Below are 17,959 nucleotides of genomic sequence, written 5' to 3' on the forward strand. Positions count from 1 at the left end.
TTATTTAACTTTAATTTTTGTTCTAAAAACTATCCTTATTCAAGGCACTTTGTACGAAATACTTTTAATTACATTTTTAAAATGTAATTTAATTTAAAATTTTATCTTAAAATTTTATTATTTTTTATGTTATAAAAACCCTCCTAATCCAAGCCACTTTGTACTTTTTTTTTTGTTATTTATAAGGTGAGTTTATAAACAAATTTCATCTTACTTTATTTTGTAGAATTAATTTTTTTTTTTAAATAAAATCTATCCTTATCCAAGTCACTTTGTAGGAAATAGTTTTTATTTATTTTATTTTTATTCTGTTTTTAATTAAATGCAATAAAAAATAAAAAAATGTATATTGTTGTAAAAACCTACCTTATCACTTTGTACTAAATGCTTTTATTATTTTTTATTATATTATTAAATGCATTTAAATTTTATTTTTGAACTTTTTATTTTAATGACATTTTCTCACTGTTGTTTTCCTCCTGTTACTTCAGGTTTTAAGATAAAGGAGCTCAGGGGAAAGTTAGCCATCGGTATCACAGCAAACTTCGTAAACCGCCACACTAAACAAGAGGCTCAGGTGCAGGAGATCAGCGGCGTGGCCCGAATATACAACCAGAAATTCTTCCAGGCGCTCCAGTCTGAGATCGGTACAGACTCACACAGTTACTTCATCTCACTGAGAATATACCACGGACTGTTTACAATCAATAAGAAAAAAATATTTAGAAATCATTTTTTCCCTCTTTTTGTTCAATTTAGCAAGAACAGTTTTGGGTTACACTTTATTTTAGGTGTCCTTGTTACAGTGAAATTATACATTTAAGTACTGAGTAATGTTAATTAACTACATGTACTTACTATAGGGTTAGGGTTTGGCTTAGTGTTACTTGCATGTAATTATGCACAATTAATTGTTATTATAATAGTAAGTACATGTGTAACAAGGACACCTTAAAATAAAGTGTTACCCAGTTTTGTCTCCAAAATATAAAAAGTAAACCCACACACTTTATTCTCTGTCTCGTCATTTGTCATGTTTTCCAGGCGTTGATCTAGAGAACATTGTCTACTACAAAGATGATACTCACTATTTTGTGATGACTGCAAAAAAGGGAAGCTTGTTAAAAAAAGGAGTGATAAAGCAGGTATGACACAGTGAAACACATTCAAAGACCCGAGGCTTTGAGAATATCTTATATGAAGGCTGAACAGAGCCTAGAAACGCTTGAAATGAGGCCATGATTTTATCAGCAGAAGTGATACTTCAGGCGTGTTTCAACCCGTTTCCAGCTCACATTTACTCTTACAAACACATTTATCAATCCTCACGGCTATTCTTGTCCTCTTTTGTCACTGTATTCTCACTGGAATAACTGCAGACAGTTGCTATTTGTGTTCTCTTAGAAATGCAACCAATATATTTTGGCTCAAAGGGAGTACAAATTGAATGAGTAATACTGTGAAATATTATTACTGGTTAAAGTAGCTGTTTTCTATGTAAATATATTATAAAATGTAATTTATTCCTGTGATGCAAATCTGAATTTTCAGAATCATTACTCCAGTCCTCCGTGTCACATGATCCTTCAGAAATCATTCTAATAAGCTGATTTGCTGCTCGAGAAGCATTTCTTATTATTATCAATGCTGAAACAGCAAGACTAGCATTAAACCTTTCTTGCTTCTCGTTCTCAGGACTTTTCTGATGTCAATCAGCTGCTCGCACCTGCAAACGTCAACCAGGAGGCCCTGCAGAAGTACGCATACGAAGCCGCTGACTTCTCCACAGATCACATGCTGCCAGACCTGGAGTTCGCGAAGAACCACGCGGGCCATCAGGACGTGGCCATGTTTGACTTCACCTGCATGCACAGGGCAGAGAACGCCTCTCTGGTGAAGGAGAGGAAGGGGAAGAAACTGCTCATCGCGCTGGTGGGAGACTCTCTAGTAGAGGTTTGTTATGAGTCAACAGAGTGGCTGATTACGACATTAGACTGATAATGAAGGCAAATACTATAAGGACTTTTTTTTTTTTTACTATTTCAATCTAAACTTTCAAAACATCTACATTGTCTTTTTTATTATAATGTTTATTATAATAATTTTTAATGTTGTGTGATCATTCTATGGAAAATTAGAATTTTATTGTAAACACTGTTTGAACAGTACAACAGTAAAACAATGTATTGGCCATCTAACTTATTAAAACAGCTAAATATAAATATCAGCCATGTTTTGTTTTATTTATTTTATTATTTTTACCTTTTTAAATACTACTACATTTGTATTTGTTTATTTTATTTATAATTATTTTTTGTAAATTATTTTATGTTTATTAATTAATTAATTAATTCATTTATTTATTCATTCATTCTTCTGCAGCCGTTTTGGCCTCTGGGTACCGGCATTGCTCGTGGTTTCCTGGCTGCGTTTGACACAGCGTGGATGGTCAGGAGTTGGGGAAAAAGTCTGCCCCCCCTGGAGGTGTTGGCGGAGAGGTACAATTTACCATTTTTACACCATTTATAATACAAAAACTAATTATAATTCAAATAAATGATGTTCTTTTTATCTTTCTATTTATCAAAGAATCTTTAAAGAAATTATCACACATATTAAGCAGCACAACTGTTTTCAACATTGATAATAATAATCAGAAATGTTTCTTGAGCAGCAAATCAGCATATTAGAATGATTTCTGAAGGATCATGTGACACTGAAGACTGGAGTAATGATGCTGAGAATTCAGCTTTGCATCACAGGAATAAATTTAATTTTAAAGTATATTTAAATAAAAATAAGCTATTTAAATAATAATATTTCACAATATTATTGTTTTTAATCTATATTTTTGATCAAGTAAATGACTGCGTTTACATGCGCACGAATATTGCGATTATTTCCAATAATCAGAGTAAGGACTTAATCGCATTTTGATGTTTACATGTCAAGAGCAAAGCTCTTACTCCCGTTTACATGCAATTTCCATTATTCTTATTATTCGCTAAGAATTGTGGTTAATTTTTTTACTGCCATTATTCACATACCCCACTGAACAGCACAAATGATGGACTCAGAAAGAGCAGTGTTACTGGTCGCTGTTTTAATTTATTTACGTCTAATGCATAATGATTTTGTATGGCTGTATTCCATCGCGTTCTACTCGCCGTTTCTGGATGAGGGTAAGGAACAGAGACTGCTGGCAGCTTGTTGTGTTTTCCTCAGAATGCGATGCTTTCTTCCCCTCCATCGTTTCTAATCTTCGTATTATTACAGGTGCGTGTCACGTTATTCATATATGTCACAAGCGCATGCGCACTTTGGTCAGAGCGGCAATACTGCGATTAAGGTGTTTACATGCCTGTATATTCCGATTAAAATCGGCGTACGCCACCTATGTTAATACGATTATGCTTGCTGCGATTATGAGCTTAATCGCATTATTTAGATCGAAGTATTGCGTTTACATGAGGTAAAGCATAATCGCAATATCGCCAAAATCTCATTATAATCGCATTAAGAGGGTCCATGTAAACGCACTTAATGTAGCCTTGGTGATCATAAAAGACTTTTGTCAAAAACATTAAAATCTTTTATTCAGCAAGGATGCATTACGTTGATCAAAAGTGACGCTTTTAAAAAATGTATACATTTACAAAAGATTTCTGTTTCAAACAAATGCTGTTAATCAAGGAATCCTGAAAATTAAAATAACAAGGACCCCGCACAGTTTCCATTACTGGAGTAATGGCTGCTGAAAATTCAGCTTTACCATCACTGGAATACATTACATTTTAAAATATATTCAAAAAGAAAACATTTCTTTCAGTTTGTAATATGATTTCACTATAATATTGTTTTTACTGTATTTTGAGCAGATGAGACTTTTCTCAAAAACATTAAAATATTACTAACCCCAAATGGTCAGATAGATAGATAGATAGATAGACCTATAATACCTGCAACAGTAAATAAATGTAAATTATATGCATGATTTCCTCTCTTGCAGTGACATGTCTTCTCTAGATGAATATAACTTCACCAGGAACAATAAGTTGGCCTTTGGCCTGATGGAGAGAGAGTTTGGCATCACTCCGGTCATGCGTGCCAGTGAAATGACCACCTGCGGGAAAATCGACCAGCTGTCTATGGTCGTGTACCTCACACAGATACGCAACGCTCTCACCGAGAAACATACACCAGCAGGTAATCAAGGCCATTTCTGGAGGCATTCATAACTTTGAAATACACTTATACTGATTGTCTGAAATATATAATACAATTATTCAATCTCAACCCTTTTACCTTTAAGACTTGTACAGTATCTGTATTTTACAATTACTTCTGTTATGACTGGCAAACCTTTGCATACTGGCATAGTTCACACTGCTGTGTTTTTTTTTTTTTTTGTAGTGTGGATTACAGATAAATAGTAATGTGTTAAAAACTTCCATAATTAATTTTTAAAAAATAAAATTTTGTGAGTAACTGTTAGCAGTCATACACTACGGATTAAAAGTTTGGGGTCTGTGAGATTTATATATATATATATATATATATATATATATATAATTTATTTATTTATTTTCTGCTCATCAAGGCTGCATTTGTTTTATCCAAAATACAGTAAAAACAGTAATATTACGAAATATGATTACAATTTCAAATAACTGTTTTCTATTTGAGTATATTTTAAAATGTAAGTTATTCCTGTGATTCAAAGCTGAATTTTCAGCATCATTACTCCAGTCTTCAGTGTCACATGATCCTTCAGATATCATTCTCATATGCTGATTTGCAATTGTTATAACTGTTGAACACTTAATATTTTTGTGAAAATAGTGATGCTATTTTTTTTTTCTTTTCTCTTTGATTGGGAAGTTTACAAGAACCTCATTTATTTGAAGCAATAGAATCTTTAGTAACATTGTCTTTACTGTCACTTTTGATCAATTTAATGCATCATTGTGGAATCAAAATATAAATTTCTTAAAAAAAAAAAAAAGAAATCTTACTGACCCCAGATGTGTTAACGGTAGTGTATGTTAACATGCTTGTGGTTGTGACAGTATTGTCACGATTTCTCAACTGTGAATTTTCAGCTTTGTTTAAATGCACGATCTGAATGAAAATTCAGGGGGGGAAAAGTCATTTCCAGAGCATCTAAGAGAAACAGGCTGATGAACGTCCTAGCACACACAATAGCATCATCATCACCACCTGGAATCAGGTCTGCTGTCTCTTTAAGACCCCTTCCCAGCATGCACTGCTGTGAATGGGCAGTATTCTGCTGTAGTCTGTAGTCTGACAGCAGCGGCTGCAGCAGCAAATGCACTCAGCTGGGGAGAAATCAGCAGCTTATGGGTGATTGGGTGGGAGTGGATCTCAGACCAGCCTCGACACGCACCGTTCTGAGACGGATTACAAAACGCCATCTGCAGAAGAGGAGTCGCAGCCATTAGAGGGGCTTTAGAGAGCAGGATTGAGCGTTTAGTTGTTGGATGCTGTGTTTGGGAGGGGATCTCACACAGATGTGCTCCAGGTTGAGCTGTCACTCACGCAGGCTGTGGATGTGTGTATTCTGGGGAAGGGGGTGGGATCCAGTACAGCTCATCTCTAACACGACACTGCAAACCGCATATTGAATGTGACAACTCGTATTTGTTCCAGTTTAAAGGGTAGGAAGTTATTTGATTGTATTTTATTATTTATTCATGTGATTATTTATTATTGTTTTATTTTACTTTGCATTCATTTTTATGTATTGCTAAAGCGATCCAGCGAATTGCATCTAAAATGCGCAGTTTATGTAAGGTTGTTCTGGATTATGAAAGATATTATAAATGACGCTTTTCTTGTTCAATTATATGGCTAACGATGTTCAGGATTTGAAGACCTTTTAAGCATGCAAGTTTTAAATTATTTATTTTATTTTATTATTTTAAAATGATTAATTATTAAAATTAAGAATATTTTTATATTTCTTTTTGAACTACATGTAAAACACAATGCATTTTTTTTTTTACAGTTTTGCTATTTTATTTTATTATTGTTTATTAATATTTGAATTTATTTATAATTTTGTTTATATTTTAAATGTATTTAGATATTACTAACTATTTATATTTCATATTATATCATGCTTTGTAATTTAGTTGTTGAACTACATGTAAAATACAATACTTTTAAGATTTTGCTCTTTTATTTTATTATTGTTTATTAATAAATTTCATTTTGTATTTTTATTCGTTTTTATTTTTGTTTATTAACATTTATTTATTTGTGTGTGTGTGTGTGTATATATATATATATATATATATATGTATATGTTATTACTTTGAGTTGTTTAAAATATAAAATACAGTGCTTATAAGATTTTGCTGGGTTTAGTGTTTTTACATTTTTTATTTATTTGTCATTTTTAATTGTTTTTATTTTACATTTATATATGCACATGTATGTATGCCATTGCTCTGAGTTATTGGATTACAGTGTTTCTGGTTTTGCTGCAATATGAAAAGCTTAAATAATAGTTCATGTTTTTGGACAGGTTATACATAATGTTTTGTTTTGTTTGTTTTTTAAGGATTTTTGGTCATTATTTATGGTTTGCAAATATATTTAATCATTTTTACTTTTACATAAAATTTTTATTTCTTTGCTACATTTATGCAACTGTATTTTGCATCATTTATTTGCATCTCACTACTTTTGCTCCTCTTGTCTTCCTCAGAGCGCTCCAACAGCCTCTCGCCCAACAACAAGACCCTCTCGCTGTCCAGAACCCGCTCGGCTGCCTTCTTCCTCAACACGCTCAAGCGCAACTCCATCCAAAGACGCAAGGTACACAAACACCTGTCTATTATCATATCAAACAAACCCTGTATTGTTGGCATTGTTGCAGTGGTGCCTGTCAAAGGTCATGTGTAGTGTGTTGGATTAAATGGAGCATGAAGCCATGTGCAATCGCTATCGTAACAAACCACAACTAAACGCCCCCGTTACACACACAGCTGTTGCCAAAGCTAATTACTTCCATGCTGTCACCACAATGAGGAAGTTAAACAAATGATAAGAGGACAAGACAAAAAGGATGCTATAGTTTGCTTGCTGCGTGTTTGTGGAGCAGGATAACGGTGAAATCATTGTTTATTTCTGTCGATCTGCTATCGCCACATTATGTAACCTGAGCTGTAAATGAGATCATGTGACCCGTGTCTCTCAGGACCGACTGGCAACGGAGAAAGGACCAAGACAGCAGAAGATGAAGGAGAAAGAGGAGGAGAAGAATGTGAAAGAGGAAAAAGTAAGTGGTGAAATCTAGTTTCTCAATCAAACGGTGCAGTAGTGTTGTTGCAATGCAGTTAACGCCTGTTAGGGGTGAAGACAGATGTTCTGTTGTTATTTCTGCAATTAAACGCAACAAATGATGTGCAGACCTAAAGATATGGGTGGCTAAGTTATGAGTTAGACTTAAAATGAAGAAGTATTCTCTCAGACCAGGATTAGAAATTACAAAACCTCTGAAAGTGACAAAAAGCCTTTAATATTAAAAATATTGGGACAGAAATGTTTTTTTATTAATGTTTTTTTTTAAACATTAAATGTTTAAGCTTATGTTTAATAATTAATTTGTAATTAACCAGTATTTAATATATTTTAAAATGCTCCCAACATTTCAAAAAAATTTAAACTGCAGTTAGATGAAAGATGACAGATTTGATCTGATAAAATCATAAAAAAGTAAGATAAAAAAAAAAAGTAAATTCTTGTATTGCATTGCTCCATAGTAATTATATGTGAAGTATCTTAAACTTTGTCTAATTGTCCAGCCTGCGGCGCCTGTGGTGCCCAAGGCCTTATCAGAAGCGGGCAGCAGTGAGCTCTGTTATTTCTGCAACAAGCATCTATACGTGCTGGAGAGAGGAAGCGCTGAGGGCAAGTTCTTCCATCGCAGTTGTTTCAATTGTTATCAGTGCGGCTCCACTCTGCGGCAGGGCGGATACACTTTCCACTCCGACACGGGTAAGCCTGGGATACGTGGTCATGCCAAAAATCCTTGATATAAATTTTATTTTATTTTATTATTATTTATTTTTTTATTTTACTTTATTATACCTTATTTTATTTTACCTTATTGTACTTCATTTTATTTTATTTTACTTTGGTATACTTCATTTTATTTTACCTTATTATACTTCATTTTATTTAACCTTATACTTTTTTGTTTTACTTTATTTTTATTTTATTTTTGTAGATCAATGAGTAACAGAGTAGGTAAAAGTAGGCCTAAATAAAGTATGTAATTTTCCATAATTTCTGAATGATGATACAAATTTCAGTATTGTTATTTTTTTATATTTCTTATGTTACATAATGCAATTTATTTTATTATTTATTATGCACTTGTCTCTCATCTGCTGTCATAAGGACTGAAACATCTTGATGTTATATAAATTTATTACATAAGCTTTTAAAGCTATTCATAACTTGCACAGTGTGGAATGTTTTTTTATTAGGTTCTAATTATTACAACACATGTAAATTACAATCAACCACCTATGCAGCCCTTAAAAAATAGATTATCTTAAATGATCCTGCTTGTGGGGCTCGTTCAATAATTTACCCCTTGTCTAAAAAAAGCGTGTACATCAGTGTTACAGCCCTTGATATTAACAGTCCAGAACATGTTGAATTTGATTTGTCTTCAGGGAGATTCTACTGTGAGCTGCACTCAGCGGCTGAGGAAGAGGAGGGTGATGAAGGTCACAGAGGCTCACAGGTATGAATCACATCAGAGCTAATGAGACGCTTGATTGCCTCCTATTTACAGTCGGATCTCTTGTGTGAGGATACTGGGAAGGATATTGCTCTGAGAGTGTGGGGAGCATAATAACTTTCATTATTAAGCCATAGTTCTATAGTTCATATACGCAAAAATATATATGAAATTGATTTATTTGGACTTCATACCATAGTAATAAAGTTTTTTCTCAGGTCCAATTTTTTATCATTTTTTAGTGTTTTATCATGTGCCAGATGAAAATCTGTGCTATTAAATGATCATAGTGCAAACATATAGAGGTTGAGCTCTTATCTGTGTGAGTTTTGTTAAATATGTTATGATGGTATGATAGACAGATGGTCTTTTCTTATGAAACAACATGATATGACGAAAACTAATGTGGGTCAGCTGCTGTATCAGGGAAAACATTTCCTTTCCTCTCCTGCTCTTGTGCAGAATGGTGTTTAACGCTGAGATTGTGCTGTGAATACGTTTCTGTGGAGTGTGTGCGAGTGTGCGCATGTGTGCGTGTGTGTGTGAAGAGGGCGTCTGTGTAAAGTAATGCTTGTGGGATTGGATTCCTAGTGGTTGGTCATAAGACTCCTCAGAGCTGATGCAGTTTTCTGTTAGCTACTGATGGTTTTTGCAGTCACTTTTTGTTGCAACCTATTCAACTGTATGATTTAAAGACAAGCCGTTTTAGTGCTGCTCATTTTAAACCAACATAATGCTAATGCACAACTGAAGATTAGAATGCTTAGCCAATGCTTTGCAAGTCTGCTTTCCTATTGTACGTACTTAATGTGCATTATTGTCTTAAAGGGTTAGTTCACCCAAAAATGAAAATTAGCCTGTGTTTTACTCACCCTCGAGGCATCCTAGGTGTATATGACTTTCTTCTTTCAGACGAATCCAATCATAGCCTGACTACGTCAGACTTCATACTTCCGCTCAATTTCAGTTCGCTTCTGTACTCAGTCTGATATAGCAAACCATCTCCCAGATTATCTCCGGCTCCGCAGCAGCCGGCCAACCAACGAACAGAGGGCGGGCTGAGAGTCGTGACGTAGACGCTAAGCACCGAATTTAAGACTGTAGTTTAGTTTAGGGAAATCTAAAACGACAGCGGACATGGAGACGCGGGATGCTATTCGCTCTGTTGTGGAGAATATTCCCGGCATTTGCCAACTGAAGCCCAAACAAGAAGAGTGTTTGTTCACATTTTGAATGGAGGTGATGTTGTGGCCCTACTCCCGACAGGTTTTGGGAAAAGTTTAATGTATCAACTGTTACCGATCGTCAGTGAGAAACTGGGAAGGCCAAAGTCTGGCACGGCGATAATTGTGATTGTGTGTGTGTGATGTGATTACTTCACATAATCTGCGAAAGTCGTTCACAGCCATCTTCACTCCGGTATTTCGTTCGATGGTTTTGTTTTCGCACATACCTGTGTTTACAGCGGAAGTTCGAGGCGGCTGAGCCGGCAAATAACATGTGTCATAACCAAACGTTATGTGATTGGCTTACGGGTACACCAATGATTTTAAACTTCAGACAAGCACCCGCCCACGAGAAAGTAAACGCTTGTCAATTATGCCCTTCCAGATTCTGTCTACGAAGCAAGGCGAAGTAGCAGAGTTTGGTATTACCAGGCTAATCCAATCAGAGTTATATAAAAACAATTGTCCTGGCACTTCCAAGCGTTATCATTGCAGTCGGCGGGTGTTTCTGTTCTACAGTCCAAAAGATGTCAAATAATGCGCGTGCATCCATAATAAAAAGGATGACGAAGGACGTATGCGTAGCGCGCGCCCCTGAGATATTATAGTCTTTTGCTAGTTTGTTTACAGGAGCAAAGTAAGCAAAGTTTCTTTACTTTACCAAAGGAAAACCAGTCTCCAACATTTTTCTTTACAGGTCCTCGGTTTGTATTTTTAATTCATGACCGGCGCTTTTTGTTCTCTCTCTGCGGTCATCACTAATCACGCAACGCCGATGTCCTACGTCATCCGCCGGAACGGCTTCCGCGTATGACAGTTAGATGAAGTGAGAGAGAAGTGTTAATTACATTTGAAATATGGATTTTTTTTTTTCTCACAAAAATGCATGGATTCGCTACAGGAGGGCTTTATTCACGCCCCGGAGCCGTGTAATGCACGTTTTATTAAGGATACATGTGCTTTATTTGATGTCTTTTGGACTGTTGAACAGAAACACCCACCGACTATGGCAAGCCGTTTTGACTTTTATTCATTCTCAGGATATGACTTCTTGATATCAACAATTCAGTTTTCACTAGTTAAAATGTTCATTCTTGATATCAGGAATTAGATTTCCACTAGTAACAATGGTTATTTTTGATATCAGCAATTGCATTTCCACTAGTAACAATGTTAATTCTTGATATCAATAATTACATTTTCACTAGTTAAAATGCTAAGCAAAACTTCGATTTTGAATCGATTAAAGATGGTCATGCATATTGACCAACAGAAAGCTGCTTGATTTGAAATGTCTTTGTGAGCAATGCTTTAAACGTCACTATACTATTGCCAATAATGGTTGGCTGATATATTGTTTTCAAAATATTGAATGTTTGTTAGGGTCGGACAATATTTGGCTCAGATACAACTATTTGAAAATCTGGAATCTGAGGGTGTTAAAAAATCTAAATATGTGACCCTGGACCACAAAACCAGTCTAAAGTCGCTGGGGTATATTTGTAGCAATAGCCAAAAATACATTGTATGGGTCAAAATTATCCATTTTTCTTTTATGCCAAAAATCATTAGGATATTAAGCAAAGATCATGTTCCATGAAGATATTCGTAAATGTATCTCAACTTAATTTTTGATTAGTAATATGCATTGCTAAGATATTCATTTGGACAACTTTAAAGGCGTTTTTCTCAATATTTAGATTTTTTTGCACCCTCAGATTCCAGATTTTCAAATAGTTGTATCTGAGCCAAATATTGTCCGACCCTAACAAACCATACATTAATGGAAAGCTTATTTATTCAGCTTTCTGATGATGTATAAATCTCAATCTCGAAAAAATTGACACTTAAGACTGGTTTTGTCATCCAGGGTCACATTTTAGAATGATTTCTGAAGGAAAATGTGACACTGAAGACCGGAGTAAGGATGCTGAAAATTCAGCTTTGCATCACAGATATAAATTAATTTAATATATTCACGTAGAGACCAGTTATTTCAAATTGTAATAAAATTTCACAGTTTCACTGTTTTTATTGTATTTTCGATCAAACGAATGCAGTCTTGATGAGCATAAGTAATTGTCAAGTCAACTTTCAAAATATTAAAAAATCATACAATCCACAAACATTTGAACAGTAGTACATATGAATTGTATTTTGACACATTTCTGTGTCTAAAACAGTTTCACAGTGTAACAGTTCAAGCACTTGCACAAAATATGTCTGTTCCAAAATATCATGAAAATGTTGTTTTTCAATTTTCTAGAATCAAATCAAAAATGGCCTTAATGAGGAAGGTAAGGAGAAATATGGTGAAACAGTGGAGATTTCATCTCCACCCCCACAAGTCTCTGTAAGACGGAAGGGCTCGTACAAGATCTCCGTTGATCCTGACTTTGAAGAATCGACTGAGTGTTTCACTCCCACAGAGCAAGAAGACCAACCGCCATCCAGCTCTCATGAAGCAAACAAACCCTCAGAGCTCAATCCAGAGAGCACAGGCATCGAGAACCAACAAAATAACAGCAGTCCGTCCGTTCCAGTGCCGGCCCCTCGACCGTCCAGAGCTCCGCTCCCAAAACCTCGCACTGTCCATAACGTGGTGCCTCAACCTTCAAATACCCCCGAGGAACCAGAGCAGAAACAAGAGGAAACTCCGGAATCCAAATCCAAACCGTCGCTGCGTAAACTTCAGCTGAGCGAAGAGGAGAAGGCTGACCTGCTCAGCCAGGATTCAGACTCGGAGACGCCCGCCTCGTCTTCAGCCGCCTCCACGTCCTCTTCCTCCAAGCAGCACGAAGCAGGTGAGGAGGAGGGCTACTGGAGCGGAGGCACCGCGACCGGGATGAACTTGCGGGACCAGCGCAACCGCCGCTGCATGAGAAGGAAGAGCGAACCGCCACCTTCCACACACTCGCAACATGGGAAGATGCGCTCCAAGTTTTCCCCGTGGAATCTGTCTTCACCTCGACTGCAGCAGCGCTTCAGCGTCCTCAGAGTTGCACCTCCAGGTTAGGAGTCAACATTTTTGGTAGTCAAGTCAACTTTATTTAGATAGCACTTTATACAATACAGATTGTTTCAAAAGCTTCAGAGTTAAATAAGCAGGACTTTCTGTTAAAATTCTGCTAATAGACTTCTGTTAAAATAGCAAACTTCTTCAAATATGAGATAATGTCAAATTCTGCTGTAAAGCAGCTCTAAAAGAAAAGACAATAGTTCAATAAAATAAAAGCATTGGGCCTCAGAACAAATTTTTGTGTAAATCGTTGGTAAAGCTGTTCTGACGTAAATTTTTGGATTCATGAAAATGTTTGTATTTTCAAAATGTTAGTTGGTACGAAAGTAATGTACACCTGCTCCCTACCACACGTAAATGGTGCGTAAAACGTTCTGTGTTCTTTTTGGCGAACTGATGACACTGAATTTTGATGCACTGCCATCAAAATATTTTACAAGATCGTTTGCTCTGGGTTATTTATTTATTTATTTGTAGCTGAGAGTTGATAAACTGTTTAGCTCCGGTTTAGCGTTGGGTAGAACGCAGCACTTGTCACTGTCACTTTTTAGCCAGCCGTCCAATCAATGGAAGAGGGGCGGGACAAATACCACACCGACCAATCATCCTACTTGTACAACAATAGAGAAGTTAATATTACTGGTTACTGCTTTTTTATATTCAGTAATGTTCTTCAAAATGAGATACTCGTAATACGTTACTACCGTGGATATTCCACTTCATAGCAACCAAATCGGAACAGCTGGAAAAACTTTTTTTTAGTGGGAAAAGCTCTGTGCCACCAAAGCGTTCTCACGCGCCACCATCTGGCCGTTTTCAGAAGAGCTCCTGACATTTTTCAGGTGGCTAAAAACTCTTTGGTGGACACACGTTATTGAATATTTATTGTTAAGCATATGGCCTATTAGTTTTTTTTGCATTTATGCAATATACTGGAGCCGAACCTGAGAAAGTAGACCAGAATATTCCACTGCGTTCCTGGACACGCAATTTGCGTAGCTGTAGTCAGGGAATATGCTAATTGTGTGCGAGCGTGCACAACTTCCCTATTTACGAATGGTTGGAATTCATTAACATACGCATGTTTTACTGTCAAATCTTACTATCAAACGTTTTACGCGCAAATTACTCAGAATTTACTCCTATATTTACGAATGTTTCATGAATGAGGCCCAATGTGTGTAAGGCTGCACAATTTGGCCAAATATCTTGTGATCTATCTATCAACATGACTAATAAATGTAATAAAATATTTATTATTATTATTATTGTTGTTGTTGTTGTTGTTGTTACATTTGTTGATAAGTATTCTTATTATTAATAATATTGTCTAAATATTAAAGAAAATGACTACTATTGTTATTTTACTGTAAAATACAAATGTTATTTAATAAAATAATATAGTAATAATTAGAGGAACATTTACAGTATAGTCACTGTATTTTTGTGTTCAACAGAAGAAAGAAACTCATACAGGTTTGGAAACAACTTGAGGCTGAGTAAATGATGAGGAAATTTTCATTTTCGGGTCAATTATGAAACCAATTCAATTCAGCTATAACGCAGCTCCACAGAAGACAATAATGTTTAAGTTTTGTTCTCATTCAGTGTCAATGAAGCCAAATTGAAAATATTACTGAGTATTATGTGTACAAATATCTTTTAGCAGCTGATTTTGCTATGATTTTTATTAGAACAAGCTCAACCAGATCATTATGTATCAGAAGACGATAATGAAGAAGGCGTTGACGATGACGAAGAGGAGAATGAAGAGGATCTTCAAGGAGAAGACCATTATTTGGATTGCAAGGTGAGATTATGTTCAAATTAGTATTTTAACGGCCCTATGTTTGGTCAGAAGGCCAAATTTCTATGCATGACATTTTCTACAAATAAGAGGAATATGCAGTTATTTTGGTGATACTTGAGCATGACTGCCCAGAATAGAACTGGATTATGATGCCACTTCATGAACAAAGGCTGCATGATTTGGGGAAAATATTTGATAAAAATTTGGACTAAAACCTTCCACCTTTGCTATGCTTGTTTGTACGGCTGCATAATTTGGCCAAACATTTTGTGATTATGTGACGTGATCAATATGACATTATTATTATTAAATGCAGATATTAAGCAAAATAAGAAGCATTAATATTGTAATATTTCACTGTAAAATAAAAACTAATAATAAAAAACAATAATGTTTATGGCTTTCTTAATTTTTAAACTATCAAGCTCTTATTTTGGTGGGGAAAACACTAGATCATGTGATCCTATTTTCTGATAGACTCATTAAAAGCTGTTCTCTAGGAAGTTGTTGACTTGTTGGATTGTGTTTTCTGTGTTCAGGGGGCTGATTTTGAGATTTCTGAGTCAGAGAAACGCAACCTAAAGAGGATGAAAACTCTGGAGCGGAAAGCAAGGATGAGCGAAATCCAGCGCTTCCACAAAGCTCAGGTGAGCAGAAGAAGTCTGAACAGTGTAGATCGTTTCCCATAATTGTAATAAGCATATGCAGGTTAAACAAAAGGTAATACTTTACAGTAAGGTCCCATTAGTAAACGTTAGCTAATGCATTACATAACATTAAAGTACAACTGTTCATTGCTTATGTTGTTTCAGGTCCATTAAATAATTGTAACTGATACAACTTTTGATTTTAAGAAGTATTAGTAAATATTGACCTTAACTAAGATTAAGATTGAGCATTGTATAAGATTAAGATATTTTCATTGTTAGTTCATGTTAACTGTTGTAGTTAACAAACGAAAACTTATTGTGAAGTGTTACCAATAAAAGAAACATCAGCATCAATTTCTATCAAGTATCTGATTTTCATTCTTATTTGGTCATGCTGTCCTGGTTCTGCCGCCCACACAGACGATTCAGAGACGGCTGGATGAGATAGAAGTGACCTTTAAAGAGCTGGAGGAGAAAGGAGTGGAGCTGGAGAGAGCTTTGAGAGGAGAGGCTGGTATGACATCTCATCCATCTACAGAAAACCACATTCACTGCTAATGATTTCACTTCATCATATTCTACAGCAGTCAGACTGTGCGCTAAATTCACACTGAAACCCATCGAACTTGTTAACCCGCATGGCACTGATGGTCACTGAGACGTCTGTTAAATATAAATGGAGAGGAATTCATATGCACGCAAAAAAAATGTAACAAATGAATTTGGATTGAATTACAAAAAGTTCATCAGTCTATTAATATAAACTCATGAAAACTTAACTTAATGTGTAATAATAATATTATCATTATTATTAATTTTATTATTTCAGTCTAGCTATTGCTGCACATGGTCTAACAAATTTAATAAAATAAAAGTTTTCATTTTAATAATAAATTATATAATATGAAATATGTCCGAATCGTTTAAATTATTTCATATTAATAATAAATTAGAAACAAATATTTTTTTGTCTAAATTATAATCAATTTCAGTAATTATTATTATTGAAATACAGAGATTCTTGTCATGATATGATTATTATATTTTCTTTATACCGTCAATTAAGTATTGAATTTGAAATGAATTTCAAATAGTCCGTCTGTCAATTAAATGAAGTCATAAGTTTCATGTATAATTTATAATTATATTATTGTTATTATTATTGTTGTTGTTGTCATCTAGCTGTTAGTGTTAGTGCTCCAATACAATGAGCAAAAAAGCCAAAACGTTTTTAATTTTGCTAAATTGTATTGTATTCATTTTTTTTACAAATTGTATATTTATTTAAAATTTATATATAGAATTTTTTTCATTTATTTCCATTCCAACATTCAACAGATGTTTTTGTAGCATAAGACTTTCAGTGAACGTGAATGTGCTTTTTTTCAAAAATGTTCATTAGATATTCGCACAAGAATGAGTAACTTAATACTAAAAATTAACGCTTACATTTATTTATTTGTTGCATATGAATTTCTTCAAATGAAATCATGCATGGAAACTCCTTCTGTACTGTTTTGTAAGCATCCCAGAATGCACTATAGGTTGGTTGAGTGAAGCCAAAGGGTGTCAAAGAGAATAAAGAGATCTTGTTTGAACTCTGTGTGTGTTTTAGGTTCAGACCCTGAAACGATTGATCAGTGGATTGATCTGGTCCAGGAGAAGAACAATCTGCTCTCAGAGGAGTCGGATCTCATGGTTGCGTAAGTCTGAACCCTGTGACGAAGAAATCATGTCAGCATTAATACAAATAACATTAAGGAGCTCAATAGCAGTTATTCCTCCAAGAGCATCGTCTATTTTTGCATGTGTTGAAGAAAAACCTCAAGCCTCCCTGAAAGCCAGCTCGTCGTCATGTTGCCCCTGGCAACCTCTTTCTTCTGCATGTCTTTGACGAGCACTAATGCTTAAGATGAATGCTTAGAGTGGCCTCATTTATTTAACCCACCGCTTTGCATGTATTTAGCATATATTGTGCTCAATTGGATCCTCTGTGCAGAGACTAAATTACAGGCTGTGCTAACAGCAGCAGAATATATTTGTTTGATTCTGGTTTTGTGTTTCAAAGGTCTCGACAGCTGGAGCTGGAAGACAAACAGGGCATGTTAGAGATGGAGCTACGGAGATACATGGAAATGGATGGTGGGAAATGAAAACAGATTCAGTTTTACCGAGAAATTAGTTTGCTAATATTTCAGTTTGTAAATAGTACTATAGAGCGTTGATGTCATTGTATAATCATTAAAACATATTTTATTAATATTTTGTAGTTATTGTTAATAATGCTAATAATAATAACAACACAAAGTAAAAAAGACAAAAATAAAATGACTAAAATGAAATTCACACATTAATATTTAATATATTTAATATTTAATCAGAATGAAATTATTATTAATATCGAAATACAGTGTTACTTTTCATATGTTCTCTTTATAAAATAGTCATTTAATAGTCTTGTGATGTGACAAATGA

At 34.9% G+C, this 17,959-nt stretch overlaps 1 protein-coding gene across 7 annotated transcripts in view; it reads left to right on the top strand.

The window, feature by feature from the left end:
• The window catches only part of mical1 (microtubule associated monooxygenase, calponin and LIM domain containing 1), a 43,792-nt gene that overhangs the window by 22,404 nt on the left and 3,429 nt on the right, over positions 1–17,959 (top strand). For all 7 annotated transcript variants that reach the window (XM_058763156.1, XM_058763154.1, XM_058763157.1 and 4 more), the window contains 15 exons: positions 492–647; positions 1,045–1,145; positions 1,696–1,953; positions 2,383–2,498; positions 4,010–4,206; positions 6,734–6,843; positions 7,226–7,306; positions 7,833–8,025; positions 8,712–8,782; positions 12,272–13,016; positions 14,719–14,834; positions 15,374–15,481; positions 15,905–15,998; positions 17,100–17,187; positions 17,553–17,626. In XM_058763156.1, the coding sequence (XP_058619139.1) occupies positions 492–647; positions 1,045–1,145; positions 1,696–1,953; positions 2,383–2,498; positions 4,010–4,206; positions 6,734–6,843; positions 7,226–7,306; positions 7,833–8,025; positions 8,712–8,782; positions 12,272–13,016; positions 14,719–14,834; positions 15,374–15,481; positions 15,905–15,998; positions 17,100–17,187; positions 17,553–17,626 (2,508 nt within the window). The remainder of the gene's footprint in view (positions 1–491; positions 648–1,044; positions 1,146–1,695; positions 1,954–2,382; positions 2,499–4,009; positions 4,207–6,733; positions 6,844–7,225; positions 7,307–7,832; positions 8,026–8,711; positions 8,783–12,271; positions 13,017–14,718; positions 14,835–15,373; positions 15,482–15,904; positions 15,999–17,099; positions 17,188–17,552; positions 17,627–17,959) is intronic.

Source organism: Onychostoma macrolepis, chromosome 23 (genome assembly GCF_012432095.1).
Source record: "Onychostoma macrolepis isolate SWU-2019 chromosome 23, ASM1243209v1, whole genome shotgun sequence".
NCBI classification, from domain to species: Eukaryota; Metazoa; Chordata; class Actinopteri; order Cypriniformes; family Cyprinidae; genus Onychostoma; species Onychostoma macrolepis.